Here is an 18135-nt window from a genome sequence, read left to right on the forward strand (position 1 = left end):
GACGCGCGCTACTGCAAACACTCGTGCCGTGTACCGCGTTGAAACTCCACTGGTAGCTCGACGTCGGTGCGGTACTAAAAACGTACGTAGCGTAAGACTGCGTAGCGTAAGACACTTTAAAACAGAAAACGGCGAGGGCTTCGTCCGGACTGCACAGGGAACAACGTATACGTATTTAGTTGCCGCCTTGCATTGATGGCCATCATAGCAAATTTATAGACAAACCACTGCGTTACACTTGGACCACATTTAAAAACATCGAAGACTTCTTGCAGCGTCGGTCCTCGCTTGCTGGTATATAGTCGCAGCGTGTGCCTGACTTCACGTACTCTTGAAGTCAGGCGCGGTAACACTGAGTCGATCGATATACGAGACCGCCAACGAGATGCCGACTATTCAGCACTGTGTGTCGCCGAGACCATTTTATCATACCAGGCCTACAAGACGCAACCGACAAGCGCGAGTTGTCGTACTGCGACGGGCTTTCTTGTCGACGGTACCGATAAAATCAGCGTGCCGACTATCGTTCGACCGAACCCCGCGCGATCGGCCGTCGAACCGATAACGCGATAGCCGCAACGCCTCCGTTTGTACATATAATTAATCGCGCTCAAAGTGAGTCATGCCTATGAAGTTGAAATGCACCATCTTTAACCCTCACAAGCCGCGCGCATGAAGTTTGAGCCAATGTTGATCCTGTTCAGCGAAGGTTAGGCCTAGCGGCGTCGAGTTCGTGCGCCCGCATGCCGACGGACTTGAAGTGAAAAGTAAGCAAGTTAGCACGACGGAAAGTGCTTTTATAGTTCAGTTATATGGCCTTAGCGATTTTAAATAAACAACTATTCGCTTCGCACGGCGCGTACACAATAAGCTGCAAGCGGGAACAGAGCGCTCTGCCCAACGGCTGTGCCAGCATCTGTATGTATACGTACGTCACCGTTCCCGTAGGCTGCCGGTCGCATTCGCAACGTAGATGGGTGTGTCTGTACGTGTTGTCATGCTGACACGTTTCTTAATTCCTCAGATGTACTGTTTTCCTATGCGTCAAACGCGAAACAAGAGACGGTACATTCGGCACAGCAGCATAAACAACCGCCTCGGCTCAGTTATACATATACCAACGGTGTCAGCGATGGCATCCGCGTTTTCGCGGGAGAGCAACACGGCTTTTAAATCAGCGCTTATGCAAGCACAGTTTTCTCTAATAATGCTTTATGACACGCGAAAACTGTAAGTATGAGGAAGTTAAAGAAAAGCGAGAATCAGTAATAAATTAAGAGCTCGATATACAGGGTGTTTCATTTTAGCTGCACCAAATTAAAAAAAAATGCCTGTGGCAGATAGCACAATTATAATCCTTGCTCTAAAATACTCGATGAGGCGGCCACTACTTCCACAAATCAAAATGCCTAATTGAATAATTAACATAATTACGCTAATTAACTTTTTAATTAACTATTTTACGAGCCATCTTTCAATCAACGAATTATAACTGCTGAGTTCGCAAGGCGTATCCACTTGGAACGAATTCTCAGGACTGAACCAGTTTCTAGATATTAATTTTGAAAGTGTCCGACGAAATCCATTGGTGTTCCAGTTAACTGTGCGCTTGAATGCATAAAAAAGCGTTTTTCTCGAAAAGCGTTTTCCTCAAACTGTACCAATACAGTTTATTGTTTATTTAAGCAAGGGTTATTTGCTTGGTAACTGGCTGACGTTAACCTTTCGAAATTGCAATAACGGTCATCAAAATGTAAAGGCAGCCCCCCGTGCAAATGCCAAACACATAAACGTGTGTCCCCCACAGAAAAACAAGGCGATACTGTGAAGTTCGGAATTCCCGGGTAAGGCACATCGAAGAGTCCTCCCAACAGACTGCGTATAGTCATAAACATAACTCTGCCCGGTCCTCTTTCTTCAGAAGTTATTTTCGGAGTGACTCGCTGTAGTTATCTTGAGTTGAGCGCAATAACGTCGATGAGGGCACTACAAGAAGCCAATAATTCGCAATAACTTTTCTTGGGAGATAATCGCATTTATTGTAGCTCAGTAAAGGCTTGCTTTGCGAGAGCAGAAAGAAGTGAGGAAATTCTTTAAGTAACAAAGATGGAAAATATTAGCGAAATTTCTAGCACGGGAAGAAAATCCAACAGCGCGATGTGAACAGAAATTCAGAGTACCGCCTTCTGACGGCGAGCGTAATCGTGAATTTACTGTTTAAACGCCGGGAAATATAAGGACGCAAAGTTCACACAAGAGCAATTCAGTTTGCAGCAGTTCAGCTCAGCTTTTGTAAATTTCAGGTGAAAATCGAGTTGTGATTTTACATCTGTACTTAGGACTGGAACTGTCATCTATACAAAATAGCAGCTTGGGCGATTTCGCTGCCATATACCTGGATGATAAAGCCATTCGCACGCTTTCACCAATCCCTGCGAGCGAGTCTTTTGTTTGTGAAAACGTGCTCGATTTCCTTTTTCCGGTGAGGGTGTCGAGCATTGTTGGTGCTCTTCCTTGATCGCCTCCAACGCTGTGAAAATGAGGGCACTTTAACATCATCATTTGCAATCGCGCGAGAACAAAATAGCTGCGCGAAGCAACATCAAACGAGCAGGAAGCCTTGGATCCGACGGTTACGTCGGCTTTGCTAATGACATCTCTGGCGACGATAGTGACGAGTGGTACGGTGGGTTGTCGTGAATGGTGCAGCAGCAAATACTGTTATCGCACAATATTCTGAGCGCTATATATAGACCTCAATTCCTGACAGCGGTCAGTACGAGGAAACCAGTGTTTGGCTTATGAGGATGAATGCACTGGGTACAATTCGTTTGACGTCAACCGAAGTGCGTCATTAGGGCCTCTCCTGCCATCAGTCTTAGGGCCGTTCTCAACTGTAGTTTACTAGCCTCGAACTAAGGATGTCACATAATCAACTGCGCGCAGCACACATCTTCTCTTAAAACACTTCTTGGATTCCTGCCAGGGTCTCCACACTGTTTTTTTTTTTTTGTTTACAATATCTCACACACATTCAGTTATTTCCTTTTTAGGGCTGTCGCGGAAATCCCCGAGCTTCACATTCACGAGCCACGACATAAACGGACGTATCAACTGCACTGACCAGCGTAGAATTTCCGGAACAGGCTAATGTTGGCATCTAAGTTAAAGTACGTTACTATAACGGGTATTTAGACATGGAGGATGGGCAAGGAAGAGGAGGAGGGGAGGGGAGAGTCGAGGCTGGACTCGTCCTGATTTTTTTTTAATTTTATTGTACGGTTTCGATATTCGCGGTTAAGCGTGCCAGTCGATAATTCTAGCTCAGGCATAGGTCCAATAATAAAGTAGTTTTGCTCAAACATTCCCGTATGCCATCCGGTGTACCTCGCCCTGGAAATTTAAAACGAGAACAGATTAACGGGGATCGAAACCGGCAGGGAAAGGAGAAGCTTTCCTGTGTCATTCCTCGCCGCCGTCAGTTTATGTTCGCTTTTAACTCCTAAATATCTAAAGCTGCCCCAACAATGTACTTTGCTCATATACCTCTATGTGCTTTACATTCCGTGCTTATGGAATTGAATGCTGTTGAAATTGCACGTAATGTATGCAAGTAGTATACCATAATCATGGAAATAATGTACGATATATATATACAAATGATTTAAGTAAAGAAGGCCGATTGGAAACATATTCGGTGGGCATTTATGAAGCCATTTTTGGATGGGCCCAGTACTTATTGCCCGGCCAAAACTATGTAAGACTTGAGAGCGGGCTGAGTCTTAAATTACGTCCCTAATATTAATCCCATCTGTGAGGTTTAACGTTACGAACGTAACTACAAAGCCGGATATGAAGGACGTCGTAATGGAGAGATATGGAATACTTCTGACCATCTGTAGATGTTCCTTAACGTGCTTCCTATAAGCACGGTATAAAAATGTTCTTGCATTTCGAACCCATCCAAATGTGACCGCCGTGGCCGAGAATCAAGCCCGCGATCTCTTGCTCCGGAAAAAAAAAGCGCTATGGCCACTGAAGCACCACCGCGGGTGTAGATCAATAAACTTATCGCTGCCTTATTGATAAAGTTGCGCACTTTCTGTGGCTTGCGCATCTTTCAAATGTGATAACGTTCTGAACTTCTGTCTTACTCTTAAGTGAGAGTCCTAGAAGCTTGCAGTCTCTCAGACTGTTTTTCATCAAATTGCTCCTACATGAAGCTTGGCATTTGCTTAGCCCTACAGAGCAACTCGGCGTCAAGGGAGAGACAGAGAAAATGTCAGCTGTCAAAACTCCGATTGTGTACCGCTTCACTCCTTTCTGAAACCGTGCATAAACAAATACCAAAAGTAAAAAAAAAAATAAGTCGGCGGTATGAAAAGCCAAACGGGAAGTAAGCGATGCAAAAGGTCATGAATCAACGGTCGAACGACGCGAAGTATCGCTTAAACCATGCAAATAATATCCACATTGACAAACTGGTGACGCTGCAACGTTACCTCCATCAACGCCGTCAGCGCCGAACAAATCGCACGGATAACTTACTTTCAAGCTTTGATTGCACACTGCGGAGCCAACAGATGACATAGAGAAACTTGAAGGCCAAACACGGTGACTAAAATCTGTAATCAGGTCACTTACAATCAGGTTACGGAAATGAATATTAAAGATACACTGATTTCCACAGGTCTGGGGGGCATTTTAAAGGGACACTAACAATTAACACAAAATTACTTTAGACTGGCAAAGTATTACTTGAAAACTCGATCTACTTTCGTCAATTTCGCAATAATGAGTTGACCTTTAGATCAGAAAATAAAAGTCAAAGTTCCATTCATGGAATTTCGTACAAGAAAACTCCGGCGCCGGTACGTAAGTGTGACGTGAAAAATTTCGAAGTTTTTATTTTATTTTTCTTCCGTATTTCGGCCGCGTTGGCTCAGTAAAGGTTTCGGAAAGTGGCATGTTAAAACTGAACGACCTTTCTTCTTTCTCTTTTTCTTGTTTTGACATGATGGAACAGGAGAGGTCGGCGCCTTTAGGTGGCACCGGCTACTCCTCGTCGCTTCGAAAAGAAAAATATCGTCCCGAAATTTCTAACAAAATGTGGCGCAAAAGTATAACCAACAAAAGCAGTCAGTCCGCATAGAACAAATTTCTGTAGAGGAGTAAAAGGCCCGACAGAAGATGAACAAGTATATAGATGCATATGTAAGCACAAGCACTTGGAATTATCCCAGAGCGGATAAAGAAGTTACACAATGCAGTTCATTTTTTACCGATAAAGATTTAACGAGGCCCTAGCAGGCGCAGTCACAATCAATGATGTCATGGCTAGCTAGCGCGGGAACTTGAAGGCCGCGTCGCCACGCATCTTTCCTTCTTGAGCAGTCTCATCTTCGCGCAGTACGAGGGAGGGATCCTAAATGGAGAAAATTATAATTTACTAATACAAGTTAAATAATTTCTCCATTTAGTGTCCCTTTAATCTGCAACGCATATTTGACGATATGACCCCTGCGCGGCTTCTTCTATTTTTGGGTGTCAGCGTCACGTTCACGTTGTAACAACATCGCGCTGTCTACGACAGACGACAGTGAGCATGAATATAATTTTCTCTATATTCGGATTCACGCCTACTCGGTAAGTTTACTGAAATTCGGTCTTGGTTCTAGCAACTTAAGGCACATTTCACCCCTTCTTCTAGACAACATGGCATGCTTTTGTCGTTTATGGTAACAGAATCTGCCGGCATTCCCAAAACCAATGTTAGGAAAGCTTAAGCTGCATCAATTATACCCAAATATGAATGCGGTAGTTTACAGATTTTCATAGAATATCAAAGCGTGGGCTGCAAGCCACAATGGCTCTGGCGTTCTGCTGTATTAACGCAAGGTCACAGATTCGATCCCCGGACTGTCCTGCTATATAAGATGCAACTCAGTCGTCACATCTATAGTTCAGTTTGGGAGCTCTGCCATCACGCCGCCCACAGCAGTCGAGATAAGCAGGATACGCTTGGAGTATTGGTGGGAAAAGCAGGGAAGGAATTCATAGAGCAGGAGTCATTACGGGCAATGAGAGTTCTTAATGAGGAAATAAAAGTTGAAGGAGATATAGGCAAAATGCTTAATTGCACTACATGTATATAACACCTGATTAGCTCAAGCACGCTGAGTGACTATTTGTCACCGCCTCGTTTCGAAGGAGATGCCAACAGAAATCATCACTGATCAGTCATCATCACAGCAAGAGAAGGACAGCCATAATGAAACATATAGCGCTACAGGAGTACGACAAGTAAGCCACAGTGCGAGGCGTATGTATAAAATGTATGCGGCATGCATAAACTTTTCTTTCTTCTTTCTGGGGTTTTACGTGCCAAAACCAGTTCTGATTATGAGGCACGCCGTATAGTGGAGGGCTCCGGATTAATTTTGACTACCTGGGGTTCTTTAACGTGCACTACAACGCAAGCACACGGGCGTTTATGCATTCCGCCTCCATCGACATGCGGCCGTAGCGGCCGGGATTCGATCCCGATGAACTCTGTGTTGTGCAAAACATACGGAGTGCAAGCGAGACTGAAGGTCAATCTGTCGACTATTGGAATGCTCCTTTAACAAGGGTGAGGATGTGTCCACGCTTTCTCTTTTTCCTCGCGTGCGAGCACTGTCGCAGTTTCTGTGGGGCACGCATGCATTATCCTTCCAACTCGTAATCTGAGGCAAAGACGCCGACTAACGTGGAGATATGGCAGCGACGAAAAAAGCGAGACCATGTCAGAGATTAACTCGGTGTAACTGTCGACTGCAGAAGAGCACACACGAGGTGATATCAGCATGAACATCACAACAAGCCATGCGTAAACAATATTATCTCCTAGATTGGTTGGTGAAATGACCAGGAAAGCTTTATATTTGTACCACACTAGACAAGCGGCGAGGATGGTGTGCCCAGGAGGCCGCGAACAAGCGTGACACAATTCGGCTTCTAAACAGAAACCATATCTTCTTGGAGCATAGCCAGGTTCGGATAGGGTTTTGACCTCTTTCACCTGGAGGGCCGAGGAGAACGTTGTTCAAGGAATGCTCTGTTTTTCGCAGATTCCCCAGCAGTGGTTAGAGCACGCTTAAACTTGAAGCGGTCACATGTGATGTGTATCGAGTTATACGGTTTATATATAAAACGGTCTATTTCAAAAATAACGCATCATCCCTTGCACGAAGAAACAAAAGATCAGAGATGATGATGGTTATGTACACGTGAAAATATTAAGTACATGAATAGTGCTTACAATATACAAGGTGTCCCAGCTATCATGCACCAAGTTGCTTTTTTTTTTTTTTTTTTTAAGCGAAGTCCTCCATGCGGATGAAACCAATCGTGTGTTGTTAGCAAAAATCTAAAGATTCGTCTCGTACTTTTAGCGTTTTACCGAATTAGTTTCTGACGAATAATTAACTAAGTGTTTAATTATTATCTTACGCCACGCATGTCAATGCTAGGTGTTTGGGCGGCTTTGAAAGCATAAAGTTCAATTATTTGCGGCGCACCCGCCGTGGTGGCTTAGCGGTTATGGTGTCACGCTGCTAAACACGAGGACACGGTATCAAATTCCGGCCGCGGCGGCCGCATTTCGATGGGAGCGAAATGCGAAAACGCCCGTGTATACCGTGCATTGGGGGCACGTTAAAGATCCCCAGGTGGCCCAAATTATTCCCCCACTACGGCGTGCCTCATAATCAGATCGTGGTTTTGGAACGTAAAGCCCCATAATTTTTTTTAGAACACCGGAGATTGCGCCTCGCAGCAGTGTCGCGAATGTGCATGTTCAGAACTTCTTAGAGCTCCACCAGATGCTGGATGACGAATTGAACAGGCGTTGGTATGTCAATTGAATTTTATTTCTGCACTTCATATACATCAGAAATGCAGGGAACAGGGACAAAAAGCTTTGTCAATCGACAAGCTTGACGGGATCCCTGAACCCCTGACAGTCAATGGCAGCGCGACGGTGGTTTTTATCAATATTAGAGCATTGTACAAAATCATGACTTCGATCCTAGCGAGAATGCAAACATCACCGCTTGCGGAGTGCCAAAAAAATAATAATAGGTAAAGAAGATACATATAGTGAAGTACAAAGAAAGAAAGACGTGCAACATTTAACGGAACAAATCAGTAGGGGTGCATGATGACGTATCAACAAAACTAGCAAAAAAAAAAAACTGCTTAGAATCACAATGCCTCATCTCGAGGTCATTTATACCACAAGAAATTAATTGATTCAAAAGTCTACTTAATCAATATTCTATGCTGTTAGAGCCATGGTTTGTCCTACAGAAAGGTACTAGCCTGGTTGGCATGCTCCGGAAACTATACGCTTTTTCTGTAGCGCTCCTTAGGTTGTACAGTGACATAAATGACGTGTTATTATGCTTTAAGCTCATTTTGTAACGCAGCAACAATCGGCACTTGTAGAACTGCTCAAAAGGTAAGACCCTGTACCTAAAGAATAGGTGATGTGACGGTGAATCCCAGGGAACCATTTGCTATTTGACAGAGAGATTTCTTCTGTAATCTGTGAATCTTATCTATATTTATGTGCGACGTTATACCCCACACTAACGAGCAGTGATTTCCTTAGACGGAAAAAAGCGAAGTCCGACAACGACGGCGCCGGGTCCGCATAAACAGGTTCGCTGTAAAATTGGATCGCTTTTTGCTTTTGGGGTGAAAGCTTGAGATTGGGGGTGGGAGTCTTGGACACAGAAATTTTCACTTGGCCTCCACTCGACCAGACATGTAGATCTGCAGCTGTCAATCAAGAAGACGAACAACAACAAAAACTGTCTCCATCATTGCGTAGCGCCAGGCATTTTTGTAACCGATGATTAACGACCTGTCTTACTTTTTTTTCTTTCGTTCCATGAGTGACCTTGCTATAGATGAAACAGTGCGTAAACTGCACGTATATTTAATTGAAAGAATTGTCGGATTTACGAATAGTCTCCTCGAATGACATTTGGAGCTTTTCTTTTTTGCACTATCTTTAAGCCAGTGCCAATTATCAGAGTATGTATCTAGAGAGCTATCCTCTTCATAGCCTGATACACCAGCGCAGTGATTTTGTAGTGACGCCTTCCGTTCGAATCTATGCCATTCTTATCATCCACAGCTCACGGCCGTCTGATGCCGTTGATAACGCGGGCGGAGCGACGGTCTGACCACTGACGAAGCGTGAACTGCGTGAAAAAGAATAGCATAAGAAAATGCACTGCTACATAATGGCGGCCCATCTCACTGTGAAGAGGGGCGCCGAAGCTTTCTACGCCCAAACCGGAAACCGGTGCCGCTGGCAAAGACCCAATTACAGGGTGCACATTACGTGACCACGGTGGGCACGGCGGTATTTCTGACCTGTAGCCTCAGGGGAATAAATCGGAGGAAACCGCGAGAGGGGCGGAACGTGGATCCGCGGAAAGTTACCGCGCTCACTGCGGAAACCGCATCCTCACGCCAATGACCGTCGTTGCTCAAGTACATAGCCTCATGGGCGCCAATACATCTGTTACGGCAGTCCTTCGGGGTCGATGACTGTAAATACCCGGGAGAATATATATATATATATAAGAACCCAGCGCAAGCGATGGTCTTAAGATGCGGGAATGCGTCGCGCGTTTTGGGTCGGTGGAGACGCTGGAAAATTTCTCGGTAAAAGAAATGGATGGTGGTTTGGACGTATAAAACATAAACAGCAACGACAACATCAACAAGAATATCAACAACCGAAACAGCAAAATGCAGATGGGGAATTTACGAAAAGCATAGTTAAGTTGGCTGGACCAGCTTATAACTAACAAACACTCCGGCTTTTTAATGTTCTTGTTTGGAATAATATTGTAGCGGCTCTTTCTATTCCTTTTTCGAAAAGCTGAATAACCAGAACCAAATGTAGAATTGGGCGAGAATAAGTTATATGTTTCACCAGCATGGGCCTTTGTAAATTTTCCAAGATGAGAGTTCTTAATTAAAAAGCAAAATATTGGCGTCGTATAACAGCTTTGACATCTTGAATTGACCCCATCGTTCCATTCAGATGAATTGCGCTCGAACACAGCAAGCCTGCGTGCCTGCTCGCTTGCTACGACAGTACCGTACAGCTGTGCAACCACGTCAGTATGGGCGTGAAGGTGAATGCCCTTCATTTTTTGAACAGACATCTGTGGCAGTGACAGTCTCGCTCCAGACAACGCCAGCTGTGTCAAATATACGTTTACGAAGCGTGAAACTGCAGTGTCCTATATACTGGTACAACCCCTGAGCTGCGTAGACGTGACACACATTTTTCACGGCCGTTGCCTGCGGGAAATCTGGCAGGAAATTTGCCATCTGTCAGCCTGACAAGAAAGAAGGAAAATAAGAAGCAGAAAGCGTAAGGTCCCACATTTAGGAGAAGTGGGGGCGAAACCATCAGTGCGAGTGGTAGTGTGGTACTACTGAGCAATAATAGACAGAAGAAGGAAAAAAGAAACATCCTTCTTAGTCGTTCTTATGAGTACCTCTTTTAACCATCTTTGTATTACTTTTCTGATGTCTGCCTTGAACCCCCCCCCCCTACGGTTATCTTGCAAAGCTGCCTAGTCATCTCCGCTTTCCTATTGTTCTTTTATCATTATTGTTCTCCCCCCCCTCCCCTTTTTTTCCTTTTTCCGTACTACTTCATACCGCCTATTTTTGTGTCTATGCTGAATAGCGTGTGTGTCTTCTTGATTCAGCGCAAAAATTAGACAGGATACAAAGAGGAGACTCAAACACCAACATGGTTTGTGCCATTGATCTCGACAGAACAGCACCAACTGCTCGCACCAAGAACATGGCCACTCCTGCTTTGTAAGATTGACCATGCAAGAATTTGTAGAGCCGCCACGGTTGTTGCGACATTAAGCCATGCCTTAAAGTTCTGCAGATGGCTTAGAAGACCCGGGTAAAATAGGCTCATCACACAGTTTGCCCTTCCGCGATCCTCGACAGCACACCGTGGTTTCTGACCGCAGTATCTTCTGTGACTAACGGACTTGTCTTGTGCACCCATGCGCACACCTATCGCCTGCGACACGTCAGCATTTACCAGGCATCATGCCGTTTACCCGTCACCGTACCGTGCTAAATAAGGGACTCCCAGCAATTCTCACTCGTCATCACTGACAACGCCTTTATGATCAGGAACTTTTCTTTCTGTCAGCGCAGTTCTCTAGCTATTACGTATTGTTATAGACCACTATACTCTGAATATTTGTCTCGCCGATATGCATACTTGTGGTGTTACTGTAAATTCGTTTATTTGGTTTTGTAGGGCAGTGCTATATTATTGTTTACCGACGTGTACCATTTGAGTTACATGTTTGTTGCCCATAAATCTCTTCCCATATATATATATATATATATATATATATATATATATATATATATATATATATATATTGTATACTGTCACTAAGACCTCTCACGCAGCAGATTCGAATCCTTGGCGCATACAGAACTTAAAAAAAGGCTTGGAATGAGAGCACGCAGTGACCACGAAAAGCGTCTCTGACTGTGCTTCAAAGAGATGATTGATTACGTTTTGCACCGGGAAACGAGACTTGAGCTACGAAGGACGCCATACAAGTGAAGCGAAATGACTTTGACGATGGCTGCTGCCCTTATATGCTACAGCTGCTAAAATGACTCACGGCGAAGACTAACACATTTTCATGCACAGGTACATTTGGCATATCTTAATTTATCCCTCCTTCTAATGACTGACTGAAGAGTACGTTGGTTTGGCCTGGACACAAGCGCACTGGCATCCTACTGACTTCCTGTACGGTCCCTTGCACTTTCTTTTGAGGATTAATTGAGTTTTTAACACAAGCTTTCAGAAGTAAGTTTCAGAACGGTGCCGTCAAAAGTAACGCCAGCCCGAACAATGTGGCTTGAAAACGACAGCACGAAATGGAAATGCTGATTTAAGATATTAACGTAGCACGCCGTGTGGTCATGGAATATGACGGTCGTGTACGCGCTGGTGCGACAATTTGCAACCAGAAGATATACAAACTTAATAATAAATTGTACAAAGCAGGTCGACAGCGGGGTGGAATCATAAGGTAGCTCCTAGGTGCCCTAAACCGCAGTGATTGGTCTTGTATAGCATCTGGTAATCTTAATAGGACTAATTTTCCCCGAGAAATGTTTATAAACTATGTAGGACGCGTCCTTGTTGTCAGATCATAACTTCTTTCGCCAGAGAGTGTCGGGTATTAGATTTACTTATGCGACAGATGCAAGCATGCTAGTAAACATACTTCATTGCAAGAGGCATCTGTTGAAAACATTTTTCTAAAAAATAAAATCTGATAGCGATGCACGTCAAGCGATCTTTTGACTGGTTCTTTTTCAAATTAGGCCGCACATTCTCACGCCTTTCGGTGCAGTACAGTGTGAAAGGTAAATAAGTTTGGGAAAGCTGCCATCCGTGGCTCATGACATAATTCAATAAGACATTTTTCCCCCCGTTCACTACAACGTATCACTCGCTACAAAGCTAGTGACTAATAAGATATAACATAGAAAATGCTTTTCTAACATGTATTCCTTTACAGGAAAAGTACGCAAAACGATCAAATGTACTCTTCAGGACATCTCGCTCAACTACTACGTTTGAATGAGGAGCGCAGTCAAACACTAAGCAGACTGAGCACAGCCATAGACAAATGTGAAGGAAATCACACCTCGGTGAAATTTCCTGGGATCTTTTAAACACTCAAACGATTTCCGCCACCGACGAGAAAATGTTTCCGCTTTCAATACTCCTCGGACCAAATTCCGCGATTGGTCGTGCGAGAATTCCGGGGTTCCGGTAGAGCGACAACCGAAATATACCGTATTTACTTCAACCCGGTAAACTCGCTGCACTGGTTAAGAGCGCAGTATTTAACACGTTACGATTTATTTCAGCATGCGATCTAGTGAGACCGCCATTCAGCTGACAGCGCGCCTACATATACAACTCGATCATGTATTCGTCCGATGAAGGGGTCAGATCTCCCATGCGCCAGCCTTACTTTCGACGCCTTGCGTAACCCACATTTAGTGCATTGAACGGTGTCGGCCAGTGGCGCACCGACGGAGGGGGGGGGGGGGGGGGGTTCCGGTGTTTTAACCCCCCCCCCCCCCCCTGAGGCCGAGTTAACCCCCCTCCCCTTTCATGCGTCCAGCCCCACCAGTCTAACGTGTACCTTCAGTGCCTTGATCACATTGTCATTACAATTCAGGAGGTGGCTTGAGGTCGAAATTTTCTGATTAACAAAAACGCTCTATCACTGTCTTGTATTTATTCATTCACTCTTAAATTACTTTTACTTTGAGTAAAACTGCTGAAAAAATACACATCGTCATCATCCTTGGTGTCATTATATTATTATAAGTATTAGGCATTTTATTTGTTATTGGATTCCTCTGGCTAAAGCAAGGAAATTACATATTATGCAAAGTACTTGCTCCCCCCCCTCCGCAGAGATCCTGGGTGCGCTACTGGTGTCGGCGTATCAGCAAAACTGAGTTCTTGTTTTCAGCCTGCCGAGCAGCGCGAGTAACCATTTTGTTTACCCTCTAGCTCAACCACGTCGGCAAAGAGGCGAGCGGTCTACCGTCGATTCTCTCGCAAATATCCGGTGCTTTCGTCCATGCCGTCACCCCTGACGTCACCGCGACACGTCCGAGTCGGGAAAGAGTTGCACGGCTCACCTCGGCAGGCCTGCATGGCAACACGTGGAGGGACCGGCGGCGGCGGCGGCAGCGGCAAGTGATGCGAGCAAGCGACTCGCTGCTAGCTGCTCCAAGGAGCGAGTGGCTTGCGTGCGTGGCTGCAGCAGACTGCTGCTGCCACCACCGGTGCAGCCTGGCGCTCACAGCCGCAGCAGCAAGGGCGACCTTGGAGAGCCAGTCTCCGGCCGCGACCCGAGATCCCCCAGCAGGCAGGTTCCCCTCGCCGCCTGATCATCGTTTCCTTCTTCGCGGCGCGCGCAGCTGCGAGCCGCCGTAATCACAATCGATGACTGCAGACACGACGGCCGCTCCATGCCATCTGCTACGTTTGATAGGTCATAATGCGCCGAGGTGGAATTATGCGAGAGCTGGCGTGAATGCCCTGATAAGCGATGGAGCCGTTACAAAGGGGAACTAAGGAGTAGCACGAACTCGGCGTGGCTGCCGTGTCAGCCCTCCCGAATTTTTTTCGTAAAGTTTATGAATTTTGCTCATTTTACGAATTTAACGAATCAGTTTTTACGAAAAATAAATTCTGTTCAAGAAAACCTTTCACGCATCGGTCTTCGAACTTTCCGTTGGAAGTATTGTGACGTTGAAAGGACATCTGGGGCCCTTGCTTCGTACAAGTTAATACAAAACCCACCGTGGTTGCTCAGTGGCTATGGTGTCGGGCTGTTGAGCACGAGGTCGTGGGATCGAATCCCAGCCACGGCGGCCGCATTTCGATGGGGACGAAATGCGAAAACACCCACGTACTTAGAATTAGGTGCACGTTAAAGAACCCCGGGTGGTCGAAATTTCCGGAGTCCCCACTACAGCGTGCCTCATAATCAGATGGTGTTTTTAGGACGTAAAACCCCATAATTTAATTTTTAAGTTAATACAAACTTCCTAAAGCATGCGAAATCAGCAATAGCAGATTCGGTGAAAACGTTACTGCGACCTAAAAAGAATACAAGTAAATGATTGCTGTTCGTATGTGTCCCTCAAAAGGCGTATGTTCAGAGCAAGCTTTATAAAAAAATATTAAAAAAAGAAACCAGGAAAACTCTCAAACCCGTGCCTTCAACGCACGCAAACTTGACGCGAGCGGCGTACGGGAACATCCGGAATACCCCACGCGCTCATGTAAGTTAGCGAATACTACACAGATGGCGCTAGTAGTAAATACGTTTTTTTTTTTTTCCGAACCTTCTATTATTCATGCCGAGTTTTTTCATTTGCTTCTTTTTTTTTTGTACGCGCTTGTACGTCGATGTTGTATTCGTGCGCGTCAACTTTGGTTTACATGCCTTTTGCTTTTTTTGACCAAGAGGCCCCGGCGTGCAAATCCCGGTTCTCCCCCGATTCTCTTGTTCCCGGTTCTTCATTCTCCCGCTTTTTACCCGTCTCTCGTGAATCATGGGAACAATCTGAAAAACAAACTCAAGAATGCTTGTGTGACGTGTCTTGCTCCCGGCCCCAAGAGCAATCGAGCGTGTCCATCGCCTGGGACCCTTTACACCTATGTCCCATAATTGTAAAGCTCGCAAACTTTAAAGCAAAATGAATCTGCAACGCTTATTTGAAGCAAGTTAAAGGAGAAACAAATTACTGTAAGTGAAGGCGTTTTGCCGTCTGCACGGGCCGTCCGCAAAAAGCTTATTGATTTCGCTGAACCGCAGCCAGGAACACCGCCTTTCCATCTTCGTTATAAGCAATTAGCTATCAAAAGGAAACATTATATGTATGATACTTTAACTGCAGCAGTGAAGGAACACAAATCTACGCGCAGATCACTTTCAGAAACTAATACTGAACCAAGCTCTTGCCCTTTATCATCGGCAAGTGCCCAGTCTTTCGATACGGCGCGTATCAGAGCGTAAGAAATCGCGAGGGGTGGTGGACCTATTGTGTCTAATCTCTCAGTGCTTTTTAATAACATACGCAGTGTTATAAACAGACGTGATTCTTCGTCATCCGTTATCGATACGTGAAAGCCTTACAATATGTTTTCAACTGAGTCGGGGCTGCGTCCTGACATTCATGATCATGACGTCTTTCAAGTGCCACATTGTTATTCTCATAATATTTATCGGTGCGGCCGTGTTTCGAGACAGGGAGGCGGCGTCTTACTGGCGGTACATAAAGAGCTTCCATCGCAATGCATTTGTACGTACAGCGATAGCGAGAACGTGTTTGTCACTATAAAGGTTTGAAATTTAAAAATTGTATTGGGGTTTGTTACCTCCCCCCTACCTCTTCACCATGTTTCGTAAACTATCTTTATGATTTAATTAACACATTGTCAACTAGCCACTCATCGTTACCTTTCTTTTTGCTCGGAGATTTCAATTTTCTCAGTATACAGTCGAACCAGGATATATCGAATCTTAAGGAGATCACAAAAAAAGTTCGATATATATACATAGGTCATTCGATATATAAAATAGTAGGCCCTGAGGTTAACTGCGGGTTACCGATTGGTGCGTCCGAGGGCCGCTAAGTTACTGCTCGCATCTCAAAAAAAAAAAAAACAAGAAAAAAAACAAGTACAGTTTATTTACCTCCAAAACAATTGCTAGATAACTTTCAACTTCCATATAAAGTCCAAGTTGATTATTTTCTTTACACTTGCAGCGGCCATCGCTTGCGGAAAATGAACTCGCGAATAGGCGCTCAACTCCCACGACGACGCCACGAAAATCGGAAAGAAGGAATGTTGACGGTCGAGGCAGCATGCGGGCTAGCCAAACAGCTCGACGGGGCTCTACTGACTGCACACACGACCCACACGACTCAAATTACTGCATACACCTCCAGGTGCCAGAATACCTTAAAGTGCACAAAGAAGTGCACTTCGAGGTCTTCGGTGTAGCGCCGCGTTCGTTATATCGAATGTGCTAGTGAACGGGCGTTCTATATACGCGTGCACCAGCCCTATACATTTGCGTGGAATGTTCAAGAGGATTTTACAGCTGTTTGATATAGGCAATAATTCGTTATATGTGGGTTCGATATATCCGGGTTCGACTGTATTAATGTCTAATGAATCAGCAATTAATTGTCCATCCGGCATCATTGTTAGCAACAAAGCCTTTGGACACGTGCACTCTTTTTTCGCTCATACAGCTCGTCCCACAGCCGACTAGAATAACGGACAGTACTTCGAACACCCTTCGCCTCGTACTAACTGCTCGTCCTGGCCTTGTTTCTGACGTACATAACCTATCTATCAGGCTTAAGTGGTGACCCGCCGTGGTTGCTCAGTGGTTATGGTGTTGGGCTGCTGGGCACGAGGTCGCGGGATCGAATCCCGGCCATGGCATGGATGGGAACGCGTGGTTCGAGGAGATTTTCTTGGCCGGAGACGCCGCCGCCGACACCGGATTTTCTGGGACACGGGGCACTTAACGCTATCGCGTTAATATTGTGTACATTATGTTCCCCTCTACTCGTTCTGTCCGAGTCTGTCGTGATGCAGCTGTCATGGAGCTTCAGCAATCTGCCCAATTTTCCATCTTATTGAATCGTATGCTCACCGCGCCATTGGAGGTCTACGAGACGTGGGCTGGCTTTGAATTAGCACGTCGTTTCGGAATTCATTCTGGGAAAGCTTAACATCACTCAGCAGGAACGTTCAAACAAGATTGCGTTAACTCATAACATTAAGCATTTGCTCCAGCCTAGTTCATTTCCATTTCTTATTGTCAAAGGTGAACTACACTGCATCCTAAAAAGAGCTAAGGACTAAGATTAGCACGTTTCAATGCCTTCTTCTGAACCACGATGGCACAATACGAATATATATATAATACGTGAGGATCACATTGACGTTTCCTCTTCTGATAACCAACCTATTGCACTGAACGCAACGAAGATTGAGTTTTGAGAAAACTGTGCTGTCGGTCTGTAATCTAATTTTGGGTTTCTCTTTAGTGTCCTTTTAAAGATCACGTGACATGAATTTAAGTACGCCAATTACGGAAATGTTTGCCCAGTGTTCGGTGAAATTACTTTAGCCTTCCTGCACAACGACCTTGGCTTCATTACGCTTGATGCGTCCGCTGGAGAACTGTCTGTCCTGACTGACCCCGAGGCGTCTTGCGTTTCCGGCGGTTTTGTCCCAGTGTGATAGCGTGTAGCCTCCGGAACAAAGCAGTTTTATGCAGACTCATTCACGTCTCTCTCTCTCTCTCTTTGGTTCAACCCCTGCCTCAGAGTATAATAACGAGCGTCGGACTACGTTGGCCTCGGCACTTATGTCTGTCAAGAGGCTATTAGCCCCGAGATCTTTGAGTGGCGCCCTCTCGCGTGTGACGCCAGAGGGCGGAA

The 18135-nt window shown here is 45.2% G+C and overlaps 1 protein-coding gene across 1 annotated transcript in view; it reads right to left on the bottom strand.

Moving 5' to 3' along the window:
• LOC119456476 (cystathionine beta-synthase) overlaps positions 1-13942 on the bottom strand; it is a 64119-nt gene extending 50177 nt beyond the window's left edge. The window contains exon 1 of the mRNA XM_037718287.2: positions 13798-13942. Coding sequence (XP_037574215.1) covers positions 13798-13813 — 16 coding nt within the window. The 5' untranslated portion in view covers positions 13814-13942. The remainder of the gene's footprint in view (positions 1-13797) is intronic.
• Positions 13943-18135: the final 4193 nt, after the last annotated feature.

The sequence above is a fragment of the Dermacentor silvarum genome, chromosome 6, assembly GCF_013339745.2.
Source record: "Dermacentor silvarum isolate Dsil-2018 chromosome 6, BIME_Dsil_1.4, whole genome shotgun sequence".
Taxonomy (NCBI): domain Eukaryota; kingdom Metazoa; phylum Arthropoda; class Arachnida; order Ixodida; family Ixodidae; genus Dermacentor; species Dermacentor silvarum.